General features: G+C 39.8%; 1 protein-coding gene across 11 annotated transcripts in view; it reads right to left on the bottom strand.

Annotated features, from left to right (window-relative positions):
- eya1 (EYA transcriptional coactivator and phosphatase 1) overlaps positions 1-20,948 on the bottom strand; it is a 65,679-nt gene that overhangs the window by 29,543 nt on the left and 15,188 nt on the right. For all 11 annotated transcript variants that reach the window (XM_028569193.1, XM_028569194.1, XM_028569195.1 and 8 more), the window contains exons 3-4: positions 8,413-8,645; positions 244-371 (exon numbers count right to left, since the gene is read on the bottom strand). In XM_028569193.1, the coding sequence (XP_028424994.1) occupies positions 244-367 (124 nt within the window). In that variant the 5' untranslated portion in view covers positions 368-371; positions 8,413-8,645. The remainder of the gene's footprint in view (positions 1-243; positions 372-8,412; positions 8,646-20,948) is intronic.

The raw sequence follows: 20,948 nt of genomic DNA, 5'->3' as shown, positions 1-20,948 counted from the left end.
GCTGTTTACTAAATTATTGCTAAAAAAATATTGGTAATTCACCTTAGAAAAATACCATAATATTTTGACACACAACACTTCAAATGCATGAATGCTACACCGAATTACTTTCAGATCAAAAAGTCAGTTTCGCATTGAATGTAACAATACAGCTTCTGTCCCCTTTCTCAACCATTTTTTAAAATTTTGAATCGCATACAAGACAAAGAGAGCAACTGAAGAGCAACAGCACCGCACACATACCTTCAGTGCCATTGGGTGTCATGGAATTGTTATTGATGTGGGAGTTGTCGAGGTTGAGACCATTAGGAGATTCACTGCTTCCACTTACTCGGCTGTGAGGACTGGCTAGATCCTGCATTTCCATAGACCTGACGTGATACACACACACATATGCACACACCAAATCAAATTACACATATCACTCTGGTTTCAGGGAAGACACGCAGCCCTGATACACAATGCAGTGTGCACAATATGCATACTGTATATATCCAGTAGTCCAGATTTAGATGAATAAAATGGTGATGATAAAAAATTAAAAACAAAAGTATTAGTAATTAGATGCTGAGTGAAAAAATATTCTACAAATTCCTTCCCTCTCTTCAATTGTTATTGTATGTTTTTTGTAAATTTCTTAAGTCTATTGTATTGTTATTCTGTATACTTAACAGTATTTTTACTTTTTTTTTATATTCTCACTGTCCTTTCTGTTTTTATTATTATATGTTAAGTGAGTGTTGTACTCTGAGAGCAAAGTTTAACCAGAGTCAAATTCCTTGCTTGTTTGCGCAAACCTGGCCAATAAAGCTGATTCTGATTCAGATAAAACTACATTTAAAATCTATAATTCACACTTTTACTAATGACTACCTTGCACGTGATATTTTCAACTGAATTTCAACGAATGATGTTTCTATGCAATGCCAAATGTCAAGGTTTAAAAACTAGCATATGAAAATCAAAGAAATATACAATGCAAAATGTGACACACACACTCTCACATGTGCACACAGAAAACACAGAGTGGAATTGCAAGCTATGAAATGAATAGTAAACATTTTGACAAGACAGTTTCTGATTTTGCTCATTACAACAATCTCACTGCAAGTCACCATTTTACATGAAGTGAACACAAAGTGTTTACTGTCAATTTACTCTGATGTATCTTTAAGCAAAATTGCCTTAAGTGTATATCGTTTTGTGTGGTATCGAAGACTGTTAACAGATGTTTGCTGGTTTGAGGCAATGGTTAATGTGCCTGTTAAAAGTGCAGCACTCTGCTTGATTGTAAGAGCCCATGCCTCAGTGATGGGCAGATGAGAAGCTCACGAGGCATGCGTTTGCTCTGGCAAGCTCCTTAATTGTTTCTGTGTTTATACAAAAGACCACGCCACTGAAAACATTATTCTATCTTCTCATTTGTGTTCTCAAAGGATTTGAACAAGTATAGACAATGGAGTAGTAGAGAGAAGACACGAGTGATTTCAAAAGTACGGCCAAAAACTCTAGACCCCATTTGTCTCTGCCACTGTTCCCATTGCAATAGTCAGTTAATGAAATTAGGAGAAAATGTTTTGTACATAATACTGCCATTTCCAATTATATTCCAGGGTTCTGGCTATCTCTGCTATCGTTAAACATTGGCCTTTTTATACAAGGCCACAAAGATAAATGCTCAAGAAACTCGGAGTAGTCTGAGTGCTATCAGATAGCACGAAGAAACCAGAATTATGCGATAAAAAGATGAAATTATGATATGCATTTACTCTATTTAAGATGATATTATAATGTTATGATATTATGATACTTTGCAGTAGATTGTCAGAATGTCCTTTCTTGTGGTGGAAGCACAATTTAATTATCAATGGAAACTATACATTGTTTTAAGCATTATATTACAAATCAAAAAGACTAAAAAAAGGACATCAAATCAGTAATAATAAAAAACAATGACACAAGAGCCTTTTTCCACACATACTCAGAAGCTGCATTGTCCTTTTCTTAGGTGTATATTCAGTTAATTAAAAAGTATCACACCCTCCAAGCATACAACACCACAGAGGTTGAAATATAAGCACATTAAGGATAGTCCAGAATCACCTAACCCTATTTCTACATTTCACACTTACTACTTAATCCTGTTTTCTACTTTGCCCAAACTTTTTCTCATTAGCTGGTGGCTAAAAAGTCTTAACTATCTCTAACAGGCAACAAAGTAGGCTGAGAGAAGTTGACCGTTGTTTAGCAGAGCGTCTAAGGCAATCTCTAATGCCACGCAGAGAACTACATGTCTCTGATGCTGCTGGCTCTGGCTCAACTGTGCTCTTACCTGGACCTAGATGGCTTTGAGTCCTCACAAACCACACTCCTTTCTTTATTCTGCCTCCACCTGCCCCAGCAGAAACAATGTCACTCCTTGTTATTGCAGCTCGATGTCACAGTCCAGAGCCATCCATGACACAAAAAAGGCTTGTCTGAGAAAACATTATTGTTATTCTCTAGCAGAAAGGGAAGAGAGGGCTAGCGGGGGAACAGAGGCGCACATTGTCTCTCTCCGAGTCGCGGCCCTACTCCGCTGTTGTTTCCTCCTCCAGGTCCTCCCTCCTCCCTGAGCAAGGGGAGCACAGCCAAATGACGGAAAGGTGATTCATCATTGGTCTACGACAGCTGCAAACTGGATTAGCCCTCCCCCAATCAACATGCAAAGAGGCTTAACCAAGGTAAGCAGGAAGGGGTGGGGGGTGATGGGGGTTGTGGGGGTGAAGGAGTGAAGGTAGGCAGAGGGGTGAGGGGTTGGGGAGAGCAGGGGCTGAGGGGCAGCAGAGGGTGGGAGAGCCTGCCCGTTTTCCTGCTTGAGGTAGCCTGCTGCTGGAAGGAAGATGGGACTTGTTGAGCAGAGACAAGTCAAGCATGACACCCCTAGCATCTTCAGCAGATCTTTCATCTGCAATTGACGCTAGCTGAAATTTATCAGCACTCCCCCTCCAGGCGTACTGACAGGTCCTAATGACCGTCAGGGTTGCTTCCCGCAGGCCTGCCCCAGCCTGGGGCCATGGAACAGCACAGACATACACAACTTCCTAACTTCACAGCCCATTCACAATGGACAGAAATGCAGAAAGAGAAAACTATATACACTCATAGTATACACGTTTCTTTCTCTGTGGCAACACAAAAACGTATGTTTGTGTCTTTTTTTATGTCTTTTTCTTTAACCCACAGAGACACATAACTCATGCCTGTATGTCTGCATGCATTCACACACTTACACACAGGGCACTTCAGAGGCCCCCTAGATCAGTGGTGCAAAAGACACACACACACACACACACACACACACACACACACACACACACACACACACACACACACACACACACACACACACACACACACACACACACACACACACACACACACACACACACACACACACACACACACACACACACACACACACACACACACACACACACACACACACACTTCAGAGGCCCCCAGATCAGTGGTGCATCTCAGACAATGAAGGAGACTGGAAACAAGAACACGGAGAGCATATGGAGCCACATATGTTTCCTATGACGCTACGAATGCCTCTATTACTCTCCTTTAGCTGACAGTTACATTTTGCTGTCCACTCTGGCTCTGTTCGTCTCTCTCCAAACATCAAGCAGAGCCATATACTTGCATGCTATAACACTATATTAGCCCTGACTACTGTCCACCATGGGAATACAGGGTCCAAAAAAGGTCAAAGGTATTCAATTGGTCAGGAATAAGTAAAAAAGACATATAAAGTATTTTTTTTTCTCAAAAAAAAAAAAAAATAGCATGACTTTTTAATGGCTGACTGTTTACATGAGCCAGGGTAACCTGAGCTGCATGGTCTTAAGTTTTTTTTTTTCCTCTTTTTTTTTCAACAGGCTTTGCTCTTCACACCAAGGCAAAGCCTTCATGAATACCATTCCAGCTTTACAATTTGCCTACTCTCCCACTGCTAATGGTACAGCCATCTTAGCAAAAATAACCATTATATTTCATTCTCACTTCAGAAGCTACAGACAACAGCGGTGCCTCCTCCTGGCATTTCCCAATACTAATATATGCAGAGGGGTCTGTAAAATTCAAAAAAATATTAATGGAAAAGAAAGTCCACAGAGGTAAAAGCCATAAAGACGAAAGAGAAACACATTTTGCCACAGCACATTAACAATGGTGAGATGTGTGTGTGTGTGTGTGTGTGTGTGTGTGTGTGTGTGTGTGTGTGGGTGGCTGGTTTCTCTGTTCAGCAGTGCAGGCCAATGAAGCCATTACCATGCTGGTGTCTCAGCCAATTTTCAGCAGGTGAAAGCAGCCAGGTGAAGAGACAGAGGGGGAAGATGGGAGGGAGAGGGGAGAAGGGAAGGGAAGGGGGCAGGGATAAGCACAAGCCTTTCTACTGCGCTGCTAAATATTTATTTAAAAAAAGAAAAGAAAAGGGCTGCATTTAGCATCTTTGATGTGCTTCTTAGCTCAACCTGAACTGCCAGGTCTTTGATGCTAACAAGAAGAAAGCTAGGCTAGATGAAGCGCTGGAAGTGTCATCAAGAGAAAAAAGAAGAAGTGCCACAACACGCTTCACTCATGGCTGTTTGCTGGCCCTTTTGTTTCGCTTAACTTATTTCAAGACCTGCGTCTCCAAAGGTAAACACAGCCCCAGCCAAGCTTTTAGCATAGATCATCTCAGCATGCAGGCTGTCTGACCCGGCACAAATCGTTTCTTCACCTTTGCTACATATTCCGTTACTATTTAGCAACGTTACCAAGGTGTTGTATCACCTGCAAACTTTTAACAGACTGGTTTATATTTTCACATAATAAAGTTTACTGTTGCAAATAAAAATAATCAAACAAATAATCAAACCAAAGAGGACACTGAAAAATAAATATGAGTGAATATGGTTTGTTTATTTTACGTTCTCCACTCCCTGTGTCATCCTTAGATATTGATTTTATAGGGTATAGTCCATAGTCCTTTGAATTTTACAGTCTATGTAAGCCATGTGTTGTGAGTTACAACTTTTGAAAAACAATGCTTTAATCAAAATCTAACTTTAAAACAACTAATCCCCACTTAAGATGGTCAGCTGAATCCACATGGTGGCCCAGGAAAAATAAATCCACTCTCAAAGAATGTAGATGCAGACAACAATTGAACACAGATGTGAGTGGAATTAGGCGCAGTTTACAAAATGCTACACTTCACTTGTGTCTATATACGTGGCCGAAAAAATCACGGCTGACAGCCAATGCAACATTAAATAGCTTAGTGCTTTTTCATCCTTAAAAGTAAAGTGTTTTAGATAAGAGAACCATTGCATATTTTTTGTATAAAATGGATAGACATTTGAAATGATATGGTGGAGTAATTATGAACAATGAGGGCACTTTAATAAACTTGTTTTCTGAGAGACAAAGGGAAATTAGTTTTTCAATAAATGTACTATTACATCACAAAGAAACTTAATAACATGCATAGTTAAACAATTTCTTTTTTTAGATAAAATAATATATTTCATGTACATTTATTTATACAGATTAACTGTCTGGTCTGTACATGCACTAGGATGGAACGAGACTAGGAATGAGACATAAGGCGACAAATTATAAAAGCACATTAGTGTTTCACATGTAACTTCAAATGTTGTACTCGTCTGTAATTAAAAGTACAATTATTAACAGATGTGCTGTGTGCTGATGCACAATTTGTCTCTCTTATTTAGTTTAATCTGACACGGTGCTCCAGCAATTCACTCAATAGCTACGTTAAATCTGTTAATACTGTGCTCTCCAACCTTCAAAATTATTTCCAGAAGGCCAGTTTGCCTTTTGAGGAGCCATCAAGGTGCACATTTTATCACAACCTGCCTACCACCGCGGCCACCGCAGAACGAGAGAGGCTTTGCAACACAAAGATGAAAGAACGTCCAGTGACAAATCTTAAGGATTATATCAATTGAATGCTTGTGGCTTGTTACTCTTATGTGAAGAAGTGAGCTATAATGTTAATGAAATGATTATCTACGCAAGTGATGAAGTAGAGGACATTCTAAAATTGCACAAGGTAATAAAGTTGTAGTTTTTTTATTTTATTTTTTTAGAAAAAACAAATATGTAATCTGTACAGAGGCACATTGAACTATAGGCACATTTGCAGTTCAAGCCCTTAAAATACAATGTCTGTTGAGATTCTCAGCTCAGCGGCTTCCTCATTATCTTGCACAATGTAAACATATTGCCATTTACAAACAAACACACAAGTAATGGCAATAAACAGAAATCTTTCAAGCTTCTTTCAGCCACATCTTTCAGATTCAAACAGTGGTGTGTTAACAAAATAACAGCCCACTGTATTTAGTAAACAACCCCTGCCCACTAATCACCCAGTATGGGCTACTTAATAGCCCATACTGGCGATTCTTGTTTTCGTGCTCTCTCTCCCCCCTCTCTCCCTTCCTCACTAATAGCTCTATCAGTGAGGCTGGATCAATTAGCCCTCTGTGTCTTTCACCATTTTCAATCTCCTCTCTGAGAGAAGAGGACAAGGGCTCAGCATGCTAGACACATCTATACGGAAGGCATCAGGCCTTGGGCAAACAATGCCACCGTCACCGCCGACCACTCCTGATTGTACACAGTGCTGCTACACATGCATGGAGCTCCGCAGTCTGGCAGAGAGACCCTGATCTCTTCCAGCGTAAAGCAAATACACAGTGTAAACAGCCCCAAATCAGCCTGCTCATTATCTCTTAATTGGATAAATAAGGTTATTGTGTGAGTGAATGGTTGCAGCAGGCGATCACACACACTGTCATGTTTGTCTGCACGGAGCGGAGGCCACTCTGCAAGCAGGCTGGCTCACTAGCCTATCCTAACCTCTCAATTTCCTTTCTTTCATCTACACACACACACACACACACACACACACACACACACACACACACACACACACACACACACACACACACACACACACACACACACACACACACACACACACACACACACACACACACACACACACACACACACACACACACACACACCTTTCTAAACACCAAAAAGGGCAGGCATTTGAAAATGACAGGAATTAGAAGATGAAAAAGGAAAGAGGAAAAAAAAGCACAATTTGAGATGAAATGCCCTTCACACACACACACACACAATAATTCCCTGACTTGTGATGTAAGCCTGTGATCATTCACAGAACATTAAACCAGAACATCCTTCAATTAGAGAGGCTAGTGATTACAGCGGGTGAGTCATCTTTACGCCAAATACTGGCGAGCCGAGATGCAGCACGGCCGGGAGTCGAGGCCTGTTGTCTCGGTCAGAAGCTGAGAGCCTCTCAGGTCTCCTCGCAGCATTCCTGGCCTCAGCAGATGGCATTAGATGTCAACTGCTTTAACTGTGTTGGTTTTGTTTGTTCTGCCAGTCAGAAAGGGACTCCTGCAGGGACCAGCATGTTTTCCTAGCCTGATCAAAAATGTAAACTGGGCCAAGCAAAGGAAGATCCCATATTTCAAAGGGGAATTTGTATACATTTGTATGCAGGATATAACTCTTTCATGCTAACAAAATAAACCTTTTTGCAATTTAAAAACCTATTTTTAATTATGCGTGGAGAAATTCTAGGGTCATCATTTTTAAGATGGCAATTTTAGGGGATAGTTTTATACGTGTCATTTATTATTACAGACAAATTGGTTACATTTCTAAAACTATTCAACTCATACTGTGTGTACTGTATTATAAAAAACAGGATGTATATTAAGATGTTAAGCAATAAACAAATACACTGTAATATACTATGAATTGTTATTTAAATTACATCATATTATATTTTTAAATTGGCTTCATTATCAGGATGTGAGTTGCATTTACTTTCACTTGTAAATTAAAACTAAACATCCATGAGGAAGAATTGTTTATTCTATTTATCTATCATAAATTAATTGCAGCTAATCTGTGAAGATTAAAGCCTCTCTCTTTAGTTAAAATTACCATTATTAGAAATGTTTGCTCTAGCTTTACATAAACAATAAAGATGTAGTAGGTGCAGTTTTAAACCACAACTATTAATGACAAGTGAAGAAATTAAATATTTACTCCTACTGCTCTGTTAATATGAATGCTTTAATTGAGAAATGTATCTGAAATTAAATGCTGACTCAAATGTACTAAATAAAAGGAGATAATTCCACAAACACACACACACAAACACACACATACATACACACACACACACACACACACACACACACACACACACACACACACACACACACACACACACTGAAATACTCAAAAATGGGTAAGACAAAACATACAACATATCAAACCTCACGTACAAATTAAAGTTATACTCACTACAATTATGGTTGAATCCCTCTGTGTTTATCCCTTCTTATATCTTCTTAAAAAAAATCTTCTACAGAAATCGATCAGTCCAGCAAAACGGACAGCAAAGTTTCTAAAAGAGTTCTTCAGGTGTTGGTAGAATCTGTAGCACAATAAATGTAAACTACAAGACTACTTTTTTCTTTTTCATTTTAGGTGTTGGAACCCATGGAGCCCCGCGCTGTATCTCAGGAGACCCGGTCCTAGTGAGAAAGAGAGTTGTCCGATTACTGCTTCAGGCAGTGACTAGTGAGTGTCTGAGGAAGAGGGAAAAAAAGAGAGAGAGTGAAACAGCGAGGGAGAGGGAGGGAGAGAGAAAGGCAGTGAATGAGGGAGGGAGAGGGAGGCTGCTGCTGTTTGAAAAAGCAGAAAAGTTGCTCGGTGCTCTCTCACAGGAAGACTTGGGTCTGGAGGAGGCACGGGGGAGTTGTGCCTCACACCAGCTCCCCATATGTCATTCACTCACAGCTTTAAGCAATAGAGCGCTCTCCAGATTGTATCAGTGGAGACTAAGACAATGAAATAGCAGATCTCTCCACCAGGCTGCCTGTCCACTGGAACACCAGGCTCTGCTCACACACCCCAAGGGCCCACACTTTTCTTCTCTTCTCCCCTTTCTCTCTTGTTTTTGTTATGCTCTTTTTTCCCCACAAACCACTTTTTTTTTGCTCTCTTGTGTGAGTCTTAGGTCGCGGCTGGACTTCTCTTTGTCATAGAGGGACTTCAGAGGGTAAACAAGGGCTTAGGTCATTAGCTTAGGTGATGGGAAGCCGGAGGTCTAACAGCGGCCCAGCGGCAGAGCTCTGTCCGTCTCCACGGCAGTCTAGTGGAAGTCCTCCGTCAACACATACACACCGCGTCTGTGTGCAAGGTAATGACTGCCTTCTGTCTGCTCCAGGTTATTATTTCAACTGTGCGAAGCTGCTACACAAGGCCATGCTGCTACTGATGAGCTCAAACTGGTGATTTATTCAAGCTGGTGATGAGGCTTGTACAGCTTTTGCTTCAATATGCCATGCCATTTGTTTTTTCAAGAATATCAAATCTGTGTAATGAATGGTTGAGAGGTCAATGGAGCTTTAAACATTTGTTTAATTTCCACATAATAAAACTGTGGGTCAAATACCGACTGTAATACTGAAAAATGATTACCAAGAAAGAGGAAATCATACATTTACTATGGTAAAGAGGTGGTGACAGAAGAAGAACACCCACAGCTAGAAGAATAGTATAGTGTGTTAGCGGTTGGCCTATGTATGCACTGCTTGCATGTTAGTCAGTGGGTGATGATAAGAAATAAAAAAAGTGGTGATGTATGTCACTACAAAAGCTTTTTTTAAATTATTATATGGAATATGGTTGTCAATTAAAAAAAACTAATAAATAAGTCCATTTCTACATGATCATCTGTAGAGTTCACATTCTATTCTGAAAGCAGGTCAAAACCAACCAACCTATGTAGTCAACAAGGAGCTGACAGAAATAGAGTCAAGCTGCACTGCTCCTGATTTAAATACAGTGCAGTAATGATGTGGACGTGCTGGAAATACAAGTGCTACCTCCTTTTCCAAACCAACTGCCCACAGGTAAATCCATAGGCTCACGTTTCAATATCAAAGCATGAAATATATTGCACATTGAACAGGTTCTTGATAACTCAATTGACTAATAGATGCTTTGGGAATCTCAAGTAACTATTTCTAATAGCGGAGGGGTACACATGGCAATTGAGTTACTGCATTTACTCGGTCGCTCTCTATTTCAATAAGCAGCTGTTCAAAATTAGTTTAAGATGTCATTTTGCAAGTGAGTTAATTTCAAATTGCACAGTATAATTATCCTGAGTTGTTTATGTCTCAACAACTAAACTCAGATTTTCCTTGTATTCTCCTGCATACAGTGCTGTATGGTGTGTTTTGAATCAAGGCTCCAATCAACCTAGCAGTTTTACTGATGATGTTTAATGATCACAATTTTCATGTTCCAAAGTATTAAATGAAATGCTGTTAAATGCAAACAATCTCGTATAAAAATGTAGGTTTACATTTTAATTTAAATTGTCAAGATGTTGAGTTGTTGAGTCTGGGAATGATGTACATGTCATTAAGCTTGTTTTGTTTACATTTTTCTGAAAAATATTCACATAAACTGTATAAAATACTACAGTTTAAGAGGCACAGAGAAATATTCAACATAAGAAAACCTCAGATATAATAATCTCTTCTGCACCAATAAAAACGTAGCCTAAAAGAACCTTCTACAACTGCCAAATGGAAGCTTAACAAAAGATGCACTGATACTGTTCGACTGACAGCAGCGCTAAAACACCACTTGCCAAAAACTATATCAAGTAAGAAATTTGAGAAGTGAGCTAAGATTAAATGTGAAGCCATTCTTTATTAAGGATTATCTTGATGGGACTCAATGGTCCTCATGTGGGGTTGCAGGGATGCCTGCCTGCAATTTAGAGTGAAGAGAGATCTGCACTGTCCTCCACTGCCAACAGGTTATCCACTCAGCTTCTCACACACATGACAATAGACTCACTTTCAAATGGCTGATTCCATTTTCGAGATAAGGAATGGAGGGTTAATGTACATCTAATTGGAATCCTAGTGCTTGGAAAGTTTTAGATCCTAAACTGCAGTGAGTTTTTCCTCTGTTATACAAAGGGGAGAATCTCAGTAAAGTGAGTTTGCTTATCTTGACAAGGACTACATAAACAGTGTGAAAGGTGCAGGACCGGTGTGACAAGGAATCAAATGGTACAGATGAAACAAAATGCTAACACCCTGGCGACACAGTTGCAATATTTTCATATGCACATGCTGCATATTTGTTTGGGTAGAACTGCTACAGTGTTTATACAATGTTACACATTGGAGGGATCAAGTTCCTTTTTTGACATAAGTCTCAGCAGAGCGTTAGGCTTCAAACCTTCCCCCAAGAAGGGAAATCTGAACTTGGGATAACTTTGGATAAAATAACAGTTTTTATATATTTATACAGGCATTACTAGGTGAAGTGTTCACTTTTTTACTAAGGGGAAACATACAAAAAGACCTTAACTACACAAGCCTCCCACCCTCCAGTCTTGCCCCTGACACAAGTGGGACATTAAGTTTGCAGGATGGCAATTTGTCAAAGAGCTCTGTAAGTGCTAGGTACTGGATATTCCTGAGTTATTCAATGTGCATAGTTTCCTGTTGAAAATAACTGAGCTGTACAGAGCAACATATCCTTGGTAAAGCAAAGCAGCGCTGATGACCAAGGGAAATTCAAGATCATTTTCATTACTATTCGATTCCTCCGCTGTTCCCACCATTGTGCGTTCATGTGAACTCTGTAAAGCTAACTTAAAAGCAACTTGCATAACAACAATGACAGCTAAAGCAATCAAAGCAAAAACAGAAAGCAACCAACATCATTTTGAGGCCCAAAAAACATGTTACCTTAAGTTTAGAATGTCTTTCTGCATGCAGAATTCAAGTATAAACGATATAACATTAACCCATCTATCTACCAGGCTTTCATTAACTCTAAAGAAAAACTTTGATGATGACAAGTTGCCACCACAAAAAAAGACTGTGACAGTGCAGACAGATAATTTTGAAGTCTCTCAAGGTAAATTAGTAGCAACTCAAGTGCTTTCAAGTGGTGAATGAAAGTTTCGAGTGAAGCCAGAATTCCTTATAAACAAACATCAGGTTGGCCTGCCTCACCGAGGAGCAGTCATTAAAGTAAACACAGCATACCCATAACATGAAAATACATTGGAGCTTTCCTCCACAAAAAGCGAGGAACAAAGGAAATGGTTAACCTCAGTGAACGTCACAAACTCAAATCAACAGAGTGACCTTATTGTTGTAGCCATTTGGTTCAAAACTAAAAAGGAGAACATGTTTTGAAATGAGTAAAATACCCATGTGTATGTAAAAGGAAATAAATATAGTAAGCACACTTGGTGCAGGCAAAACTTACAAATGACAAAAGTCATTTCTAAATTTTGTCTTGGTTATGTTAAAAATCCCAGTGCATGCTAAGTAGTATTTGATTAAAGAACACTCAGTGGACACATTTATCAATGCATATACCATGAGAGACAAGTTGTACTTTATGAGCAGTGAGGCACACCTGGAGAAAGTCTATGAGGACCCCGAAAATCCTCAGACAGACACTTTATTGCTCTCCAATGGCCCCAAAAAAGGCAAACAAGCACACTTTAGAGACCTATTACTCAGAATGAGACATCACTATGGCTGGAAGTATCACCGCGGGCATTACACTTAAAATATATAGCCTGTTAGAAGATAAAGACAAAAATAAGAGTAAATTCAGCTTAATACGTCACATGAATATGGTTTATTCAATATATTTAGAATTTTTTTGTCTTCCATAGAATCTGATTTATTTATAAATATGTGATTTAAGAAAAAGCACAATACGCATGTATGTGGGGGCAGAAATAATTCTGTAAATGCATGTCTAGTAAGATAGTTCAGGATCCAAAATCTTTGAGGCAAAAAGTAGATGCATGCAGGTGCAGAATATCCTTAATTTTAGAACACCTAGAATGAATATGTGTTCACAAGGTTTGCAGTGTTTTTGGAGCCCCAACTGATTTCATCATCTAAACCCACTGCTGTGGTCTGGTTACAAGCTAGGCTTGTGTGATTCTCAATAGATAAAAAAACGTGCATCAAAAACTGAACAACTTGAACAGATTTGAGCCAAATGCTACTAATTTTGATCAGCATCTTTGTCCTGTTTTACTTACACCAGAGATGATTTTCAATTTTTCTGACACACCATATGGACTTTGTTCAAATTCATTTGACATGCCTTTGTGATTTAAAACTATTGAAAAAGGCAAGGATCTTAGACTAAATATCTGTGATCAAATACACATTTTTAGATATGCTTAATTTAGAAAGGAGTTTTTTGTTTCTCTCCGTTCATTCTGCTTATGTTAAGCTGCTTTTGTCAGGCCACAGTAGTCTGCAATCAAACTGAATGTCGGATGGACAAATTTCTAACAAAACAACAAAGCTTTCATACTGTACAGTATGGCTCACCTATTCTACATAACACAAACAGTGGATAAATGCTCTTCCCTAAATACACTGAATTCAGTGTTGGATGAAGCATAACACTGGTGCAGTTTGAAATTTTTCTAAAAATGGGAAAAGGGAAAAAGATAAAAAAAAAAAGATACAATGCAAACCAAACAAATGGCAACCATAAATGAAGGCTCACTGGATAGAACACACAGTATATGTTTTTCTGCTCTTTCTTCTCTAATCTGCCCTACTATTTGACAATGTGCAAACAAACAGAAGAAAAAAAACATTTAGATTTAAGTTGCAGTAGTTTCCTGTAAATTAAAACAAGCCATCTTCTGCCTCCGTTCCCTAATTCCATTGCTGCAAACTCAAAGCTTACAACTGCTAAGGAATCAAATTCAGCAGATATCAGTAATTATTATAAATAAAGTAGTTGGTATGAGGGCAGTGAATGGATGGTGTGACTTTCTAGTAGTAACCTAGTATTCTGGTTTAAAGATAGAGCCTCGTCAGCAACGCCACTAAATCTAAGTCAGCTGCACCCTAAAATACCAATATGTTTGGTAATAAATTTTCAGCACCACTCTAATGGGAGCATTTGTCAGGGCTGCCCCAACTGTCTGGGACCGCTTCTGACTTGCGCAACCCAGGCGGCCAGAAATGTGGCACTCCCCGTCTACTCCACAGCTGCCTGCCCAGTTGGGCCCAGGTCAGCAGAGTGCCGGGGGCCGGGGAGCTCATCAGCAGGCTCGTAGTTGGCCTGGCTTATAAGGAAGGAGGGGCTGATCATCACTGGAACTTCTGTTCAACAAACCACCAACTCCCAATGGATTAGAGTACAAAATGCAGAGGTTATAGATTTAACTTCTGCCTTGCAACCCCATCCCCTCAGACTCACTCCCTGTTCCTGTACCACCCCCCAACTACCAACTCCCTGAGTCACTCACCAAACCCCCCCCCTAGTCCAGCCACTGTGACATTTGTGAAGCCAGGAGTCCACGAAACAAAAACACATTAGGCAAATGTCTGGGGTCAAACGTCTGTTTGAATTGGCCAGATGAAAGCCACTTAGATTGGGTCGGTGCCATTCTGCTTAGATACTAAATACAGTTACTAAAGAGGCAGTGGTGTGCAAACCAGTGGTTTGTCTCACTGACAGAATATGCTTCCACATTCAAGTTCTGATACTGTGTGTGCCAAAGGACGATACAAGAGTTTAGACAAGGCCATCTAAGCCTGGGGTATTACCAATCAGCTATCTATCCCTAAATAAATATAACACAGAAATACTACAGACCGGAAAATAACTTATATTTAACCTACACCCACATTTGTTATCTAAGTAGCAAGTGTAAGTGAACACAGCAGGGGTATTTGCAGTGATGAATGGGCATTCCCATTGGACACCAGTTTTCAGTAATTTTAAACTCCTGGACAGACTTAACAGCTGGGCTTATCTGTCTACCCGGCCTCCTTCTACATGTGCACCAAAGCTCGGATTATCTAGGCACCAAATGTCACTCGTTTTATGGAACAGCAGGAAACATGCTGAGCTGCAAAAATTTTCACAGCCTTAAAGACAGTGTGAACTATTAGCAGCTTGCCAAACCAGTGGGTGCCTCCAATCATGTCAGAGGGAAGCATGACAAGACGTTCCAAAATAACCAATGGGATAATCACAGTTTAAGACTATGCAAGGAGAGTGCTGACGTATATGCTAATACCTTAGCCCAAAGTACCTCTTGGTGACTTCTGTGCATGTGTCTGGTACTTGTCGCTGCAGTCATCGTGAGCAACGGAGACAGCCTTTCATTTATTGTTTTTACTAGAGCACCACTGCACGCTATCAATATCCAAGAACAGGAAGAGCTGTCCAAGTTACTTTACAAATGAAAAAAAACAAAGACTGCATCATCCAAGTAAGGAGACCACTAACAGTGGGTTATAAACCAGGAGGAAATAACAATACAACAATAATGAATTGAAAGTAAACATCAATTCTCTCTGTCCAATCCAGTCTAATTGTCCACTTTCTTGAGACCTCAGACTTTGCAGTTTCCTAATGCAGTTCATTTGGACAAACATATCATTGTGAAAGACATCAATAGAACCAAATGGACTAAATGATATGCCAACTTTCCATGTTTGTTTCCTCTTGATGTGTTTGGAACAGCAGTGGCCCTGCTAAAAGGTGACTTCCTCTATCAGGAAACGGAATTTGCAATGCACTCCTGCTTACAGCACACTCTCCCTTTGTACTTGTGTGAAAATATGTTGTAGCCTATCTCATCTAGCTAGAACTGCCTGCAAGTGATTTTAGGGCAAACAGTCTCATAGTTTACAGTTTTCTATAGCAGTAACCCACATATTGGTGTACAATATTGCTCTGTTTCAATGTAAGACCTTGTTTCAGTGTAAGACCTTGTGCTATAGATAACACAACTGGTTTAGGCTCCTACATGGTGCTCAGAGATTATCAACAACAAAAGCAAAATGTGAAAGAGAAAAACATCGCATAACCTCCTCCAGGCAGGACAACATCATTCCTGTAAACTGTCATCTTCTATCGTATAATTGTATTTGTTGCAAAGCAGCATTACTGGAATTTAAAAGTTATTGTGATGAAGACTGTACAGTAAAAGGTGCATTTCAAGGGGGAAGTAACAAACGGACTAAGGTAGGTGAATAACCACAACAATATAGTGTTACGATTGAGCATGACGCTGAAAATGTATTGACAGGTCAGATTTACGTGCATTAAAAAGCTTTAAAGACAGGGGTGATGGATTGTTAGTTAAGTTAATGTATCTAGTCCATACACTAAATACATTCCTATTGATATCTCACCTCTTTTAAAAGTCCATCTCATTCCATCTATTGTCTACCATCTTTAAATCTTCTCTGTTGAATCTAAAGGTTCTTTCTGTATCCACATTTGGTTATCAAGAAGCAATAATGTTTTAAATGTTTCTATTTTCTAATTTGGCAACAACTACAGGTCTTGAACAGAACCTTGGAAAAGTTTTGAGGAACAATATGAAACAATTGCAGCAACATGTACATAAAAAGCAAATGGAACCACGGAAATAGAGGTAATTACAGTATATTACAATATACTACAAACCCCAATTCCAATGAAGTTGGGATGTTGTGTAAAACGTAAATAAAAACAGAATACAATGATTTGCAAATCCTTTTCAATCTATACACTACAAAGACAGAGATATTTAATGTGTAAACTGATAAACTTTGTTTTTTTGCAAATATTCACTCATTTTGAATTTGATGCCTGCAACATGTTCCAAAAAGGCTGGGACAGGGGCATGTTTACCACTGTGTTACATCACCTTTCCTTTTAACAACTCTCAATAAGCGTTTGTGAACTGAGGAACTGAGGATACTAATTGTTGAAGCTTTGGAAGTGGAATTCTTCATTCTTCATTCTTGCTTGATGTACAACTTCAGTTGCTCTGTTGTCGTTTTTTGCGCTTCATAATGCGGCACACATTTCTAATGGGAGACAGGTCTGGACTACAGGCAGGCCAGTCTAGTACCCGCACTCTTTTACTACGAAGCCACGCTGTTGTAACACGTACAGAATGTGGCTTAGCATTGACTTGCGGAAATAAGCAGGGACGTCCCTGAAAAAGACATCGCTTGGATGGCAGCATAACCTGTATGTACCTTTCAGCATTAATGGTGCCTTTACAGATGTGCAAGTTACCCATGCCATGGACACTAACACACCCCCATACCATCACAGATGCTGGCTTTATAACTTTGCCCTGATAACAATCTGGATGGTCCTTTCCTCTTTGGCCCGGAGGACATGACGTCCATGATTTCCAAAAACAATTTGAAATGTGGACTCGTCAGACCACAGCACACTTTTCCACTTTGAGTCAGTCCATCTCAGATAAGCTCGGGCCCAGAAAAGCCGGCAGCGTTTCTGGGTGTTGTTGATATATGGCTTTTGCTTTGCATGGTAGAGTTTTAACTTGCACTTGTAGATGTAGCAACGAACTGTGTTAACTGACAATGGTTATATCCTTTACATAATGGCGGTTTTTAATGCAGTGCCGCCTGAGGGATCGAAGGTCACGGGCATTCAATGTTGGTTTTTGGTTTTGCCGCTTACGTGAAGAGATTTCTCCATATTCTCTGAATCTTTTGATGATATTATGGACTGTAGATGATGAAATCCTTAAATTCCTTGCAATTGTACGTTTAGAAACGTTGTTCTTAAATTGTTGGACTATTTGCTCACGCAGTTGTTCACAAAGTGGTGAAACGCGCCTCATCCTTGCTTGTGAATGACTGAGCCTTTTGAGGATGCTCCTTTTATACCCAGTGTTGCAGGCATTTTCAAAATTAGTGAATATTTGCAAAAATACAATAATGTTTATCAGTTTGAACATTAAATATCTTTTCTTTGTAGTGTATTCAATTGAATATAGATTGAAAAGGATTTGCAAACGTTTTTATTCACGTTTTACACAACATATATATATATATATATATATATATATATATATATATATATATATATATATACAGTGGGGGAAATAAGTATTTGACCCCTTGCTGATTTTGCAGGTTGGCCCACTTACAAAGAATGCAAAAATCTACAATTGTAATCATATGTACATTCTAACAGTGAAAGACAGAATCCCAAAGAAAATTCCAGAAAATCACATCATATGAATTTATTAAAATTGATAACCATCTGATGAGGAAAAACAAGTATTTGACCCCCTGGACAAACAGCAAGTATTCTGGCTCCTACAAGCCAGTTAGTCTTTCTTTAAGACACAGCGCCAATCCGAACCAATTATCTACATCAAATACACCTGCCTCACCTCGTTACCTGTATAAAAGACAACTGTCAACACCCAAACAACCAGCATCCAACATCACCACCATGGGCAAGACCAAAGAGCTTTCTACGGACATCAGGGACAAGATTGTTGATCTGCACAAGGCTGGGATGGGCTACAAGAGAATCGGAAAGCAACTTGGAGAGAAAAGATCAACTGTCGGTGCAGTTATCAGGAAATGGAAGAAGCACCACACCACCGCCAACCTCCCTCGGTCTGGGCCTCCACACAAGATCTTGCCTCGTGGGGTGTCCCTGATCATGCGAACGGTGAGGAATCATCCCAAAACCACAAGGGGGGAACTGATGAATCAACTGAAGGCAGCTGGGACCACAGTTACAAAAGAAACGGTTGGTAACACACTACGCCGTCATGGATTGAAATCCTGCAGCGCACGCAAGGTCCCCCTGCTCAAGAAGAAACATGTACAGGCCCGCATGAAGTTCGCCATTCACCACCTGGACGACTCAGAAGAGGCCTGGAAGAAGGTGATGTGGTCAGATGAGACCAAAATAGAACTTTTTGCCTCAACTCAACTCGTCGTGTTTGGAGGGCAAAGAACACCGAGTACAACCCAAAGAACACCATACCCACCGTCAAGCATGGTGGTGGCAACATCATGCTTTGGGGGTGCTTTTCAGCCAAGGGGACGGGACAACTCCATCGTATTGAGGGGAGGATGGACGGGGCCATGTATCGTGGAATTCTGGACCGACATCTCCTTCCCTCAGTGAGAGAGCTGAAGATGGGTCGAGGATGGGTGTTTCAGCACGACAACGACCCTAAGCACACCGCCAAAGCAACAAAAGAGTGGCTGAAGAAGAAGCACATCAAGGTTCTGGAGTGGCCTAGCCAGTCTCCAGACCTGAATCAATTGAAAATCTTTGGAGGGAGCTTAAAATTCGAGTTGCCAGGCGACAACCTCGGAACCTGAATGATTTGGAGGCTGTCTGCAGGGAGGAGGGGCCAACATCCTTGCCGAAATGTGCACAAACCTTGTCACCAACTATAAAAACCGTTTGACATCTGTGCTGGCCAATAATGGCTTTTCTACAAAATATTAACATGCTGTTTGTCCAGGGGTCAAATACTTGTTTTTCCTCATCAGATGGTTATCAATTTTAATAAATTCATATGATGTGATTTTCTGGAATTTTCTTTGGGATTCTGTCTTTCACTGTTAGAATGTACATATGATTAAAATTGTAGATTTTTGCATTCTTTGTAAGTGGGCAAACCTGCAAAATCAGCAAGGGGTCAAATACTTATTTCCCCCACTGTATATATATATATATATACTGTATATATATATATATATATATATATATATATATATATATATATATATATATATATATATATATATATATGTGAAGTATATAAAAGACAGTGAATAGACCTAAAAGTTAGAGACAGATTTTGAAATTTGAGTAAAGTTTGATGCAGCTGCCAAATGCCTTAAGGGAGATCTCTTCTGAACTTTGTGCTTGACACCTTTGATAATTAATACGCCTTTTCAACCCTGTGAATCAGCGATAAATTATCACTTTTTTATGGAGGGTTTCCTGATTAACCTTTTGCTAAAGTTGCACACAGTGAGTGGAAGCGTGATGAACTGCCGAGGACCTCTGATGATGAACATATGAATCATCAATACCAGCAGCTCTGCACGTCTTTGCTTAAAAACACAAACAAAACCACAACAAAGAAATTCCGGTCATCCGGGGCATTGCCTCTGACTCCAAAATAAACATTACGTTTTGTTACTAGGATCCACTTCTGCATTGAGGGGGGGAAAGCAGACAGTGGGAAAATGAGAGAAGAGTGTGAAGCCTTCTTCTTCTTGACTTTGTGACTCAATTGCTGAAGCCCCAGGTGTTTTCTGTTCTCAAAACACCCAGTCAACTCTCTAGTTGACTTTCAGTCAATCCAAAGCCCAAGAGGATTTCTCTTTTAAATGAATGAATACAATTGTTGGTAACGCTTTCTGTGCCTACTCGTACCAGCTAGATAGACCTATAAATAGCTCAACAGCCTGCCATGGAAACAAACAACCGCCTAGCCTCGGATCAGTTACAGAAAACCACCTTTTTATAGGTCACAAAAACTTCCAGTTGCCTAGGAAACAATGTGGAAGAATAGTGCACTTTTGGAGGCAAAACAGGTAATACTGGTCAGGGCAATTAGAGGGCTCATTTTGTTGAATGGGAGTTATCAGAGAGCTTGCTTGGGGTAATTGACGGGTTTGCGCATTCACTTGCCACGGCTGTTCTGCTAACGCTGCACCTGGGCAAAGGCACCTTGAAGAACTCACAATGGAAACAATGCTTTGTTTTCTGTAAGGCAGGGGAAGTATCTGGGGGAAATCTGTCAAAGGACAGGACTGGTGGTTTAACAAAAAGCCACTATCTGAAGATTTAATTTAATTTCAACTTTGGTAATATTGTTAATCCTGAAGCCAAGCTTAAGTGGAAAGCAATGGATCTGTTTGACTACAATTGTGCCCAGAGTGCTGAGCTTGAAACATGCTTTTCTGCATGTAACAGCCATAAATGTTCATCCTTTT

This window comes from Perca flavescens, chromosome 22, assembly GCF_004354835.1.
Source record: "Perca flavescens isolate YP-PL-M2 chromosome 22, PFLA_1.0, whole genome shotgun sequence".
NCBI lineage: Eukaryota > Metazoa > Chordata > Actinopteri > Perciformes > Percidae > Perca > Perca flavescens.
The sequence above is the reverse complement of the archived record's forward strand: the minus strand, read 5'-3'. Positions and strand labels throughout refer to the sequence as shown.